We start from the raw sequence: 13,949 nt of genomic DNA, 5'->3' as shown, positions 1-13,949 counted from the left end.
CTTTTGTGTATAACCCTCAAATGCAATGAGAGTAATCACATCCCTCCTGTCCCCAGACTTCAATCAACATTTTTGTAGCTTTTCTGTGCAAGGACAAAGGTCAAGTATTCAAGAATTTCTCAGGAAAGAAACTAGTATTTTTCATGGCTTAAACCTGGGTCTATTGCGGTACAAATATGATTTAGAAAATAATACCTTACAAGCAAATAACTGTCAGGCACCATGGATTCATTTACCCAAATATGTGGAAATTAGCCTGTCTCGCACTTTCCAGTGCCCCCAGAGAAGAGATCTTTCAGCCTTTTGCTGCTGCTCCTCTCACAGGCCCAGCTCCAGCCCAGCTTCTGCAGTCACTTTTGGAGAAACAATCTGTCCTTTGCTGGGAAGGGGGGTATTCACTACGTTTTTCTCCCACTCCCACAATGCCCAACCTAAAGTCATGACATTAAGTGTGGTTAATGGTGCAGAAGAGATTTCCTTCACCAGCTCTTCCACAGTTTCAGCTCACAAACTGTGGCACTTCAGTGAATTACATCCTTTTAATGGAGCCTCTCCTGTGGTAGCGCATTCCTCATATCTAGCAAGCATTAGGACTTAACTGCCCCTTCCTTTATGAACATCTTGATATCAAAGTGCTCCTTTCGATATGTTGGGTTCAATATATTTCCTTAGCACATAAAGACCCCACTTCTCTCATCACTCTTTTTAGTTGTATGACTTTTTAAAAGAAAAGGGTTAGATTATCATCCCTCACAATAAAAAAAATCAGCCAATTTTGAGAGTGTTTAATACTGCATAGATCTTTAAACTGGAAAGCATTTTACTAATAATTATTTCCCCTCATCTCCAGCTGCACCCACACTTTCCCAGTCTTCTTTTCCTAATTCCCTTCACCCCTCTTCAGATGGGCTGCAATTAGTAATTTTGATGCTAATATATTCCACTCTTCCCTTCTCTTATTAGCAATTTTCTTTACCTCATCCTTTAGGAATGGCAAATCTCCCAGTGTTGCTGCTGGGTGAGCCTGGATGCCTCAAGCACCAATGTTTCATGACACACCTCATGGACTGATGGCTGGTATCTTGTTTCTGGTGTATTTTTGGTAGATCTCAAAGCAATTTGCAAAGAAGGTTGACCTGCTTGTGTCCCTTTCCCTGACAGGGAAACTAAAGCAGCACCTTGCTGAAGGCTGGGGAGGAGATCAGCAAGAGCCAAGAACAGCACACAAGGCTCCCACCATTGCAAATATCAGCCAGCCAACACCAGATTTCAAAATCACTTGTAAATTATACTGTCACAAAGTAATTTGCTAAACAAATATCTGCATTTTTATTAATTTTTGACCACTCCTAAATACAAATTTATGTGGATACCTATTTCCATATAAAGATTAAAAGCCTCTCCATCAGCTATGGCAAGCAGTGAGCTCTCCTTGGCCTCGATGTGAATTATGACAGTGCAGCCTCCTTCAAGGCCAAATCCTATGAAGAATGCTATTTCGTTAACTTATAAATAACATTATTATTCATCAGATAATTCATGAATACCAGGACACAGTTCCACTTAAGTGTGCTGGGTAATTTATCATTAGTGAGCTGGTGGATAACGAAATCAAAATTTAGTCAAATGAGGGTGAAATTTTATCAGGTTTTCTCCACAGGAGACAGAATGGGAGAACTTTCCAGGACAGCATTATAATGCTTGATGGTTTTTTCATGCTTCAGAAGTTTTTCTCCAGGAAGATTTCCTCTGAACTCATTGGTGCAATCCTCATGCAGATTGTTGTATCTGGGGGAGATGATACAGAAAGAAAGTAGCAATTTTTTTTCTTGGTAAACCTCAAATCTTTTAAGATATTAGCTTCACCCATTGTTTATACACAACACTTTTTAAGTCACAGTGACTTCCAAGTCCTGAACTTCAAGGCAGCCAAAAAACTAGGAAAATGCATGTTTGCAGAACTTTCAGAACTTCAGAATGAGAAATATCAAAGTGGGTGGAGATATTAATAATACCTATACTGTGTCCTTTAAAAATAAAAATTAATAATTAACATGGTTTTTCCCTCAGAGAAATTTTAGTGTATTTTTTCTTATTTCAAGTTTTAAAATCTGTTTTCCCTTCTGCCTAAATCAGTGTTTATCTAAATAGTCCTCAATCTTTTTCCTCCCTGTTCAGAGAATTCTTATTCACCAAAAAATGAAATAATTACAATTGATTTCAAAAAACATATTTCTAGAAAGTCAAAACTCATATTTTTGAAAAACGTGGTACCTTGATTCTAAAGTGAAATGCTGTTTAGAAATAAACTTTTTAAAAATGTTTGGTTTTCTATTATTAGGAAGATTGGAGGCCAACAGATTTCTTCATAAAAGTATTAAACCGCAGCAGAATTTTTTTTTTCTTAGTTTAAACCAGTTTTATGGTAACATTTTGACAACAAAAACCTTTTAGTTTCAGCAGTAAATGTCACAGTTGAAAATTTCAATTTACAGAAGAATAAAATCCCACATGAGTGCAAAGTACACCCAGGAGAAATGTGTTTGGTTGTGACCCAGTTCACATTTAAAAGAACAGAATCACAATGGAATAATCAACAAGATGCTATGATAAACTTTGGTGCTGAAAAGTTGGCAATAGAAAAAAAACATCATTTTTTTGTCAAAAGTTCTAGAAGTGCACTGCCCTTGGAAGTTTTCCATTGCTCTCATCATCACATCCCTGCTTCATCAAGGCTCCTGCAGGATTTCCACAGAACTGCTTCCCAATGCCTAAGAGCCACTTTGATGTGACCCCTCCCACTTGTGGTGGCGCAGACTGCTCCTCTCCCTCTTCTTGGCTTCAAGGACTTCAAAATATTTAGACCCTTCTAGGAAGAATATGATGCTCTTCTTTCTTTAGGGCTTTTTATACTAATAAAACCCCTTAACTATTTAAAGGTAATTACATCAGTGTGTTTCAGTTTTTTTTATCCTTACCACATTTTTGCTGTCAAGTCTCTCCATGTGTGATCTATCACTACCAATTCTTTATTACACACTAGTCCACAGGCTTTACAAGAATTTCTACCTGCACCTACAAATGAAACATCGTGTTTTCATTTTCTCACACGTACCTGTGTGCAATGGTCCAGAACCCCAGGGTGTTCACCATCATTAAGGAAGCCAAGAAGAAGAAGAATCTCTCCAATTTACCTTCATGCAGCAAGTGTGGAAACCAGCTGCCTGGTAAAGCAGACATTTGCAGCAGAATTAGTTTGCCTTGCAGCACAGCTCGTGTGGAAGACATGAAGATAACTTGGTGTGAGACGAAATCCCCTCAGGTGCTCTGACCCCCCTGCAGCTGTTGATACAGATTTCATTCTCACAGCATCCGTGGAGGGTTTTGAGTCTACTCTTGCTTTGCAGACAGGCAGTGGAGATCTAAAGAAACTAAAGAACTTCCCTAATAAATCTGAAGTGTGCTGCAAAACCTAATCCTTCAAATCTTCCGTCTGTATTACCCTGTGCACACAGCTAAATCAACGTCAACTGCGAAAATTTTAGGAAGAGCTAGAATTAAGGTGGGCTGTAGAAATCCTTGCTTGTATCTCTCATACTTTAAATAGTCTCTTTTTAATAGAAAAAAGTTTGAAAAATATTTTTAACACTCAAAATATTAAAAGCATTAACTCAGTGCCTTGGGATGGTGCTCCATTACCAAGATACCACCTGACATTTTACTTTTCTTTACAGCTGCCTTTAGCTATGAACCTTTAAGGTGTCCTTTTATTTCATTCAGTATTTATTTACACAAATAAGACCTTTTTCAGCCAAGGCTTTGGCAATAGTGTCTGGGCCATTTTGGCACTCCATTCAGCAGAGGATGGTACCACCCACATGCAAACAGAGAATTCCCTGCCTGTGTATTCCTGTGCACTCCAGTTTGTGGCTGTGCTGCTTTTGGTGTTGTTCACTACAACCAGTCTGCAAACAAGTTCAGGTGGCAAATAACTATAGAAATTAAAATAAAAACAAAGCCAGGCCCAGCCAGTCTGCAGTTGAAGACAATCAGTACCTGAAGTGCCATAATCAACTACAGAAAAACTATTTCAAACCAAGGTGAAAAAAAAAGTTCCAGTAGAAACTGAAGTTACAGAACATCAGAGACCTATAGAGTGCTGTAATGACCATGTACATGATTTGGGAATAGAGGATATTTATTGCCTTTGAAAAAGGCAGATAGACTGTCTTCATTAGCAATTAATGAAGAAATGCAGAGTGTGAAACAGCTGGTGCTGAGAATGTGATGTCCACACTCTCTGCAGCTCAGGGGGTTTCACATCAAAACAGTTCCCATTAACAGCTGGAACATACCAGTCATGAGCTTATTTTGTTTTTGTTGTTTAGCTCCCTCTGAAAAGAATTCAGTTATTTTCATGCTCCAAGATCATTCTGTGATGCAAATCAGAGATTAGTAGGAGATTTAGATTAAAAGCATAGTCCTGATCTGAACTACACCAGCATCAGCATCACCTTTCTCTGCTGCATGAAAGTCTGGTATCAAATCCTGCCTGTCTAAACAGTGTGGCTGTTCACCCCTTGAATGAGCAAAGAAGGAAAACCAGCCTTCTTACCACAGCTATACTGTAAAATCCTGAGGGTCTTAACAGACCTTTTGGCCACTAATGCCACTTTTACACATTGATTGCCATCTTTAGAATATTAATATTTTTGCAATTAGAGACAAAGAGCAGTTCCACAGCATGGGAGAGACACCAGTCAAATGATTACACCCTGCCAAACACACATTCATATATTTACATTTTTCTCTTCCTTCCACATCTTAGACTTATAAACACATTTCTTTTCAGAGCTGTTGCCTTTAGCTCTCCTGGGACTGACAAAGAACAACTGCCACCAGTTTTCCTAAGCTTCTCCACAACTCTCTCTCCATGCCATATCACTTTTTTGTCACCATGTCACAGAGCAGCAGCACCACCACACCTCTGCCTGCTCCCTTCCTTTTGCAGCGTTGTCTCAGAGCCAGTTTTAAAAACCTATCATCTAACACTGTAAGTTGACTGAGCTCCTAGGTGCTGTAACTTCATTTTAGTAGCTTATAAACTTTTACTGTCATCATTCACAATCAGGTAGTTTTTCATTTTGCATCCCCCGGGGGCCAATAGAAGGCAGAGACAGAGCCTGTGGATGTGATGAAAGAGAAATCATGCATGGGGGTCTGCACTACAGCTTGTCAAAGCAGAGCTCAAACTGCCTGCTAGGTTATTCACCTTGGCTAGGCTAACTACAGGAGCAACAGGAGCTTCCTAATGGAATGGCATTTACAGTGGAACTCAAACAGAAAACATATACTTAAAAAGTTAATGAAAACAATTTGGCAGCTTCTGAGTTTCAAAGGTCCATTTGCACCATTCTCTGTCTTATCACTGATAAGGGCACCAGACAAAAGCACCGAAACTGGGGCTGGTTGGTTGGTTCTGTGAGGGTAGGATGGCTGCCTGGCAAGCAGGAGATCTACTCCCACTGGCCTGGGTCAAAGATCCTTGCTCTGTCTCCTCCCTGCTTCTTTTAAGAAGTGTTTAAACAGTGAGACCAGGATAATGAGAGAGCACCTTTGGAAAATCCAAATGATTAACAGCATGGGCAGGGACAAAATCAGATAGGATATGGTGGGGCTCCAGCTGCCATAGAACACTTTCTCTCTGCTATCCTGCTCTGTCCAAAGCAAGAGGTAGGATCAAGGCTTTCTTTTCCTCTCAGAGAGAGACAGCAAGGTTTGTTAGGGGTAGACCTTCCTCTGCAGAGGAACAAGGATGGCAGCAGTCCTCAGGATATTCAGGCTATAATCCTTCCAGTAAATATTTTCATCAGTGAATGTAGCAAAAATTAATATAACCATTTCCTACTTTCAGCCAAAAAGAAATATATCTCACTCTTTTTTCTTTCATTACTTTTCCTTTTAATTTTTCCCCCCTCATGAAATAGGGAATAAACCTGGACTACATTTACATCTACTTACACTCACTTTACAGAGAATCCTCTCTGTTTGCAGGAAGTCTTGAGAGAAGAGTCACCAGTGCTGAAACTTCACCCACGTATTTCAGGCACCAAAACTCCCCTTAGATGCTGACCCCACTAACACCTCCCACAAGCTGTCTGCAGACTCCACCCTCCACTGGCTGCCTTTGGGGTTCCTGTTCTCAGGATATTACTCTCAGCCATGAACATCAGGCACTCCCTGGGCCAGGATTTTTGGTTTTGCTGGAATTGGGCACCCTGGGCACAGCTGTGATTGAAGAGTCCAGCACTTTCCCATCCTTGCCTCAGCATGTAACATGCTAACAATTCACTTTTCCCCAAAAGATACTGCCTTTGGGCTCTGTGCATCCTTTATTTTTCTGTGGAGACTGCCAACAGAAGTAGCAATTACGAGGTTGGTTTGTCACACAGATAATTGCTCACTGGGAATTAACTTTCCACAGCAAGCTCCTGATTTCCATTTTTATTCCAACAATAGAAATACTTAGTAGCATGAATCACCACAAAGAAACAGAAGTTTCCTTTAGGTGCATTATTTTAAATAGACTTTCTCTACTGGTTAGAGGTGAATTGGTTATGTATTTTATGGCAAATTTGGAACAAGTCAAACTGAAGCCTAGGCAGAGTCTGTTCCTCAAGTCTGCTCTACAATCATGGAAATAAAGCACCTGGTAAACTTTCACTGACATTTTGGAGTCCCATCAATTTCACATCAAAATGCTCAGTTAATTCAAGAAAAGGAATAATTTACAAGACCAAGAGGAAACACCTGACCCTACCAAAACAGGCAGAGGTGGAGGTGAAGCAGAGATTAGGACATGGACAAAAACTTTCCTGGGCTGTTTCTGGTGGGTGACTGACAGCAAGGAGCTGCTGGCAATACCAGCCACTGAACAAAACCTGAAAAGGGACAGTCTTTGACAAATATTAGTGCACACAACATATCTGCTGCTGTGGTGGCACCCTTGGAGAGCTCAAGGGAAAGTTGCACAGGGAGACATCCAGGATTTTTTGCTGAATAAGACTATCCCATTTTATTACGGGGAAAACCCTGAAGAAAAAATGAGTCAGTCACATGCCAGAAGTTACTCTACCCTATACCATTCCTGCATTTTTGCAGCTATCCTGTAACCTATGCTATGACAATAGAAAAAAATTAATTCATACTTTAAAAGAAAGTTTGTATTGCCCTCCTTCATTTCATCAACTTAGTAGGCATTTATTTAGTGTTTAATCATATCCAAATTAAAGTCTCATTCTGCCTCTAATCCCTATTAGCTAAGTAGGCACCAGTGGCCACCACCATCTGGACTGTAAGAAATATCCTTTAGCTTTATCATCTTTGGTATTTAGAATCACACAAGAGTAAAACGATAAAAAAGAACCAAAAAACCCAACCTAAAACAAAACCCAAAAAAGCCAAACTCAAACCACAAACCCCCCAGTGATTCTCTAAATGCAAGCATGAAAACTGTGTCTGGGACAGTTTCCTTCCTCTGACCTTTTTTTTTTTTAATTTTTATTTCTTACTTACATATTTATATTAATATTTTTGGAGAAATATATTCTGAAATGATTGGCATAAGAGGACAGGTTTTGTCTTGCATCTTCTTCCGTTAAAATGTTAGGAGAGGTAAGAAATCCAAAAGAAAGCAGTTTCCCAGCTTGTACTGAAAATATCACTGTCACCCATCATCTGTTTGCACTCGTCAGATTTTTTAAAAAAGTCTTATTTTATCATATTCACACCATCCTCCATAGATGCGTTAAAAATGATTAATGCAGCTTTGACTGTGACTGATATCTGATCAACTTTGCCAATAAAAACCCAAATAAAATTCTAAACGAGTGACATAAAATGGGATATAAAAACGTTTAAATTTTGTCAACACCCTCTGTGCTTCAGCACTTCAAAATACACAGTGGAGGATCTACTTCGCTGCAGGAACATGGAAAACATGGTCTCACTGCTTAGAGATGGGAGAACCAGAAATAGTCTTGGCTCAGGTTTTAGTGAAACAAGAATCATGGGACAAGACAAAAGCATTCATAGCCCAAGATTCACTCACTAAACCTTGTTAAATCTTACAGAATCATTTCATCAACACTATCCTCTCTTGTTGTTCCAATATAAATAAATTAGTAAACAAGCTGAGCCTTTTTTTAGGAAGTAAAAAAGAGTTCTGGTTGGTTTGCTTTACTCCCAGTTTCATAATTTGTCCAGATGCTGAATATTTAGAAGCTTTTTAAACAGATCTGGAAAAAAAAAAAGTGAGTAAAAAAAGAGCTTACTTTGTGTCATTGGACTGTAATTTGACTTAAGAGAGGCCACAAATTTGTTCCCTAAAGCACTCATCTTCAGGGGATTCATTAGGCAACCACAAGGTTTTAATAAATTAAAAAAAATATTTTGCTAATGGTCATGAGCACCAAAGTCCACTGTAAGAAGAACAATTGGAAGAAATACAGGTGGAACAAAAAATTTGTGCGTATAACATTTCCTACCAAAACAGGAGAGAATCAAAACTGAGCCTAAAATGCAATTTTTGTTTTGCTATAGTCTATCCCCACCTACAAAAGTCTGATCCTAAACCTACTTTGATTTAGGAGCTAGCAGGATGACAGCCTGGGATGAGCAGAGGAGCTTTAGAACACAAATGAACTTACAGGAATATCACCATCATTTGCAAGTTGTGAATTGTGGTAACTTGGAATTATTCATCTTATTCAAGCCAGGAACACTGGGAAAAAGACACCCAGTGAGATCCAAATTATTTTTAAAAATAAAAAGTGAGAGCCCAGTAATATGTTGTTTACATATTAATAGGGCAAGTAATCTCTAACACTCTTCTAACTAGAGCAACAGAGCAATCACTAAGCATTTTTCACTTCATTTTCCCTAAAGCTTTTCAAGTTTTGCAGAGGACTTCTCCTGCTTAGCAGCAGTCATTCCCATTACAGCATCTTAATCTGAATACAGACTGTCACCAATTCCCTTGGAAATTTCAGAGTGACTTTTGCTCAGGATAATGGTGCAGTCAATTCCACCTACAGGAACAGCAGGTCTGACAAAGTTAAACAAAGACATAAGTTACAGCTTTGGAACAAGGAAAAAAAGAAAAGAATAGAAAAGCTAAGTTGAGAAGTTTGCCACCCAACTTTCTAAGAATAAGGAATATTTTAGCCAGGAAACTTTTCAGTTTGCTCAAGAATCCTGAGCAAAAGGGGTTAGAACGTGACAACTGCAGCCTGTGGAGATTTTGGAGAGTTCAGCCTTGGTCTCGGCCAGGGTAAGAAGTCACAATCTCTGTTAAAACAGTATTTCTGGCCAGAAAAGAAAATTTGCTTTTTTGAATCAATTAAATTATTTCATACAGGCTCATGGAAAAAGGATGAATAACCTTGATAGAAAACCAGACAAAAATCAACTGAATTTGCAAATCAAATGCAAAAATTGGTTTTCTCTATTACAGAGTACAGAAATACTCTGTAAAGAAATTAATTATATAGTAGTGACACAACATAGGCAAAATAATTTGGTGCTGACATTATGCTTAATTATTTTGCAATTATTTAATTATTTCCAAAGTCAAATTGCAGTAAAATATGTCAGTTTTACGAAATATTTCAATCTCAAAAATTAATAGTTTCCATACTTTGGGCGAGGGGAAAGAAAATATCAGCAACACAGTCTGTCTTAAATTGTTTGTTTCATTTACCCCATATTACACTGAACTCACAATAATGAAAAACAACTTTTTCCACTGGGGGATAGTCAAGGAGCTCAGTCCTCTACACTAGATGTCTTGGTACTTAATAGTTCTTTGCCTGATTCATTTGTGTAAACACTCCTGCTTTTACCCATCTCCAGGTGATGTTTTATACCTTGTAATAAAATTTTAATTGAATTTTTAACTTAAAAACAGGACTGTGTGTCAAAACATCATTTGTTTGTTCAGATCTTGAGAGTAGGAATAAAAATTTCTTGTCACACTTTCAAAACACCTACTTCTGCCTGTTTTTAAATTACATGATCCTTTAGATAGGAAAGAGAAGAACCCAAAACTTTAGACAGTTACAAAATCCTGCAGCCATGGCAATTGCAGTGGTGTCATGCATTAGGGCCAGCAGTCATGGTCTCTAAAGAACAGTTCTCTGTAACAGTTCCACCAGAGCTTATCAATGGCATCTTTACAAATATTCCTTCAGCAAGTGGGACGATTTCAAAAATGTGAACAAAGGGATGGATCCCTGTGCCTCAGTTCAAGAACTCAAGTGCTTTACTTGTCAAATTTAAATTTACTTGTGAAACAAGTCTTTTCTGTATTGAACAAAGATTCATCAGCAAAGGAAAAATGACTTTAAGAAATTCCTGGCTTCTCTTGAAAGTCAGTAACCCAGGAATGACTCCAGCTCAGAGCTTCCACTAAATACACCTCAACAGTCTGAATCTGCTATAACTCCTTTTGAAACAGGAAGTTTTCTGGGAATGGCAGCATTCATCTGCTAAAGTGCAAACCCACAGTGAGACAGTATTGCCACAGAATCTGGCTTCTCCAATAGCTGGGCAAAGCCAGAGGGAACCAGAAGATCCGGGAGAGTGTGTTCCCCAGACAGCTTTGAAACCCTCAACCCATCCTCCTGCTCCCTACAACACTGTTCCCTACAGACAGAAAGGAATATTCTCCATTCTTTAAAGCACAGATCTTGCTCTCAAAGCCAGAGACTTCCATGTAAGTGTGAATGACATCAATGTACTTCTTCATGAACACAAAAAGGGTGCTTCCTAGCCAATTTATTTTCAGTCTCCCAGAACAGAAGTACAGAGATTGGACAGGACGACTTCCAGCAAGATGCCATCCTCTAATTACTCTGACTATCAAAACTAAGATGACTCATTAAAATTGGATGAATACAGCTGGAAGGCTATTTCCTATCTTAATTCCATCTTAATTGTGAGAGCAAATCAATAAAACTTTGGCATCCCTTTTAATTCTGCTGCCTGATTCTCCAAATCAATAATATTAAAAAACTGCTCAGGAACACCCATCATGAGCATACTCTTACCTTGAGTGCCTGCGTGGGCTGTCTGAACAAAGAGAGCTCCCATAAAGCAGCCAGCTCCATTAAAGAGAGCTAAAAAATGCATGGAAATCCCTCTCATTCTTTCAGGCACAAGCCGGAATGAAAGCAAGGAACCTTAGGGAGGAAGCAGATACAGTTACAAGTCAAAAAAAAAAAAAAAAAAAAAAAAAAAAAAGGGGAAAAAGCCAAAAAAAGGGCAAAAAAGTCAAAAAAAGGGAAAAAGACAAAAAAAGGGAAAAAGACCAAAAAAGGAAAAAGAAAGAGGAGAAGGACAAAAAAAAAGGAAAAAGGAAAATGACAGAAAGAAAGAGGAAAGAAGGATGATAGAGCATAGATATCACAGAAAATAATTCAAAGCATCCCTATTAGTGAATTTCAATATTTTACACAGAGAATGGACTTGCTTTGTTATAGGGTACATATTAACATGTTATAGGGTACATTTTAACATGTTATAGGTTACATCTGATTGCTCTTCTGCAGCATTATCTAAACTGCCGAAATGAATATCTGTAATAAACTATCCACATATAGCTATCCATATTCCATGAACACAGAAAGATCTTTCACCCAGACATTTGCTTGCACCTTTTAAAACCTCAGGCATGAGCAAGAGCAGAGAAACACCACCACAGTCAAGTTTGCATGAAGACAATGGATGTGATATTTAGCTCAGAATAGCAGGACCTTCTATCTCAGAGCCTGTGCAGCACAGCCACTACTAAATACTTCCAAAATCTAGAGCTCTGCCCTAATTTGGACACTTAGCTTGCTTTACCTTTACGCTGGACAATGCTCCTGTTCCCTGGAGTGCAACCCCCAGGCTCACTGGCTCATTTTTAAGACCTCATTCTTCACTTTCTTGCCAGAAGGTAAAACCAGAAGCAGCAACAGCTTTGGTAGAGAGGGGAAGCTGGAGAATGCTGCTGTAGCATGGATGACTATAAATAATCCCACCAGCTGTAATTTGGCTGTGACAGCAAGACTTTATGATAGCTGTTCTTTTAGTGAAGTTTTCACTGATCTTCAAGAACTTTTGTTTCCTAATTTCACTCCTTGAGTTCTCCTCCACCCTTTTTCTCCCAAGCCCAGAGTCTCTCCACCTGCTTTATTAGTTGAATTACAATGACCTCCAGCTTGAAAACCTTGCCAGCAGAGGATCCTATTTGGATGCTGAGTTGCCTGAAGCACCTCTGAATACAAATGAAACTTTGCAATCACCATCTTTCACCATTTTTGATTTGGATGTCCAAATGAGAGCTTTGAAAACATATGAAAGAAAAAATACCACGGACAGTGTTTTCTTCCTCATTCACAGTAGGAACCAGAAGCCTGGGGGCAAGAGAAAGCAGGTGAGCCTGGGACAGCAGTCTGAAGCATCATACAGCTAAGTTGAGACACTAAAAGACTTAAAAGTTTCTGGTTGTTCCTCCCTTTCAAAAGCAGGGATACAAAACATGCATCCTGGTCAAATTCAGCCTGCGTAATTGCATCCTACTTACCAAAATCACTCCTGCTGTTTCAATAGCCTGCTCTAATCCTCCCTTTCCCCACAGTGCTGCTGGGAACTATTAAACAGCTGCTGCATTTCCCCCTGGAGACTATTGCATTCCATTGGTGGGCAAAACCATCCCCAATATATCCTCTAACTAACAGAGCTGAAGTTTCCTGGTTTAAAGCAAGCTAGGGTTACAAATTCAGGCTGTCAAAGGCCAGTGAGAACTTTGTAGCACTGTGGAGAAGAGCAATACCATTGTTTTATTTTATTTTTAAACCTTCCGCTAAACAAGGCTACTGAGAGCCTAACCTGACCTTGAACAATACCAGGGATGGGAGAGTCACAGCTTCTCTGGGTAGCCTCTGCCAGAGCCTCATCACCCTCACAGAAAATAATTTCGTCCTGATATCTAATCTAAACCTACTCTCAGTCTAAAGCTGTTCCCCTTTGTCCTGTCACTACATGCCCTTGAAAATAAACTCCCTCTCTCCGAGGCTCTTGTCAAGTACTGAAATGACACAATTAGGTCACCTTGAAGCCTTCTCTTTTCCAGGCTGAACAACCTCAATAAGAGAGGTCCTAATGAAGATAAAGGGTTCAATGTGCCAAATCTAACTTCTCTAACCAAGATCTTCAGAAATGAGGTATCTCCTTTCTTCCCTCTGCTTAAAAGAGTGAATATTTCCCTTATCAGCTTGGATCATGTACTTTCAGGTCCAGTAAATTATTATAATTGAATTTGACCTTCTGCATAAGAAAGGCAGTAAAATGCCAGGAAAGGTGAGAAAACTCTGTAAGTGTCTAGGCTGTCACTAACATCCACAGAGATCCACCAAATGGTTCCTGAACAGCAATTCAGTTCAAATTGAAGTAGAAAGCCAGAGTTCAGCTCAGAAGCCTGAATGCAGAGCCTGAAGGCGGCTGGAGATGATTCAGTGGACCTCAGCCACCTGCACTGGGCTGTCTGATATAACGCAGGACCTGGGGGAAAACCAGGCTCTTCTCCAGCAGCAGCTGGAAGTCACAGACTGCAGAGAGCCTGCTTGCCCTGCCTGCACAGCCAAGACACTCTGTGACAAACACCAATTTGTGCAATGAATGGAGCCCTTCTTCCCCATCAGCTACAGCAATATGCTATTTTAGGCACCTCCCTTTAGCTTTGTATCTGCAAGTCTCATGTTCAGACTCAGTCCCTTTTAGCTGGGTTAAGTCACACCTCTCACTGCAGCTCTAAGCACGATGCTGAATCTCTACTTAAATGGGGAAGGACAGGTTTTCTTCCAAAGAAATTCTAACTACAATCCTTTAAAAAAGATCTTTTAAAA

The 13,949-nt window shown here is 39.4% G+C and overlaps 1 protein-coding gene across 5 annotated transcripts in view; it reads right to left on the bottom strand.

Annotated features, from left to right (window-relative positions):
* SLC15A5 (solute carrier family 15 member 5) overlaps window positions 1-13,949 on the bottom strand; it is a 60,866-nt gene that overhangs the window by 28,584 nt on the left and 18,333 nt on the right. For 2 of the 5 annotated variants that reach the window (XR_010720928.1, XM_066184446.1), the window contains exons 9-10: window positions 11,109-11,240; window positions 3,116-3,224 (exon numbers count right to left, since the gene is read on the bottom strand). Coding sequence is in view for 4 of the 5 variants with exons in the window: in XM_066184446.1 (XP_066040543.1) it covers window positions 3,116-3,224; window positions 11,109-11,240 (241 nt within the window). In the remaining variant the exon portion in view is untranslated. Of the gene's footprint in view, window positions 1-1,305; window positions 1,789-3,115; window positions 3,225-7,953; window positions 8,298-11,108; window positions 11,241-13,949 lie in introns of those variants that run through there. The other 3 variants (XM_066184447.1, XM_066184448.1, XM_066184449.1) reach the window with 3 other exon arrangements.

Source organism: Chamaea fasciata, unplaced genomic scaffold (assembly GCF_029207755.1).
Source record: "Chamaea fasciata isolate MVZ Bird 193981 ecotype frontalis unplaced genomic scaffold, bChaFas1.0.hap1 SCAF_5, whole genome shotgun sequence".
Taxonomy (NCBI): domain Eukaryota; kingdom Metazoa; phylum Chordata; class Aves; order Passeriformes; family Sylviidae; genus Chamaea; species Chamaea fasciata.
The sequence above is the reverse complement of the archived record's forward strand: the minus strand, read 5'-3'. Positions and strand labels throughout refer to the sequence as shown.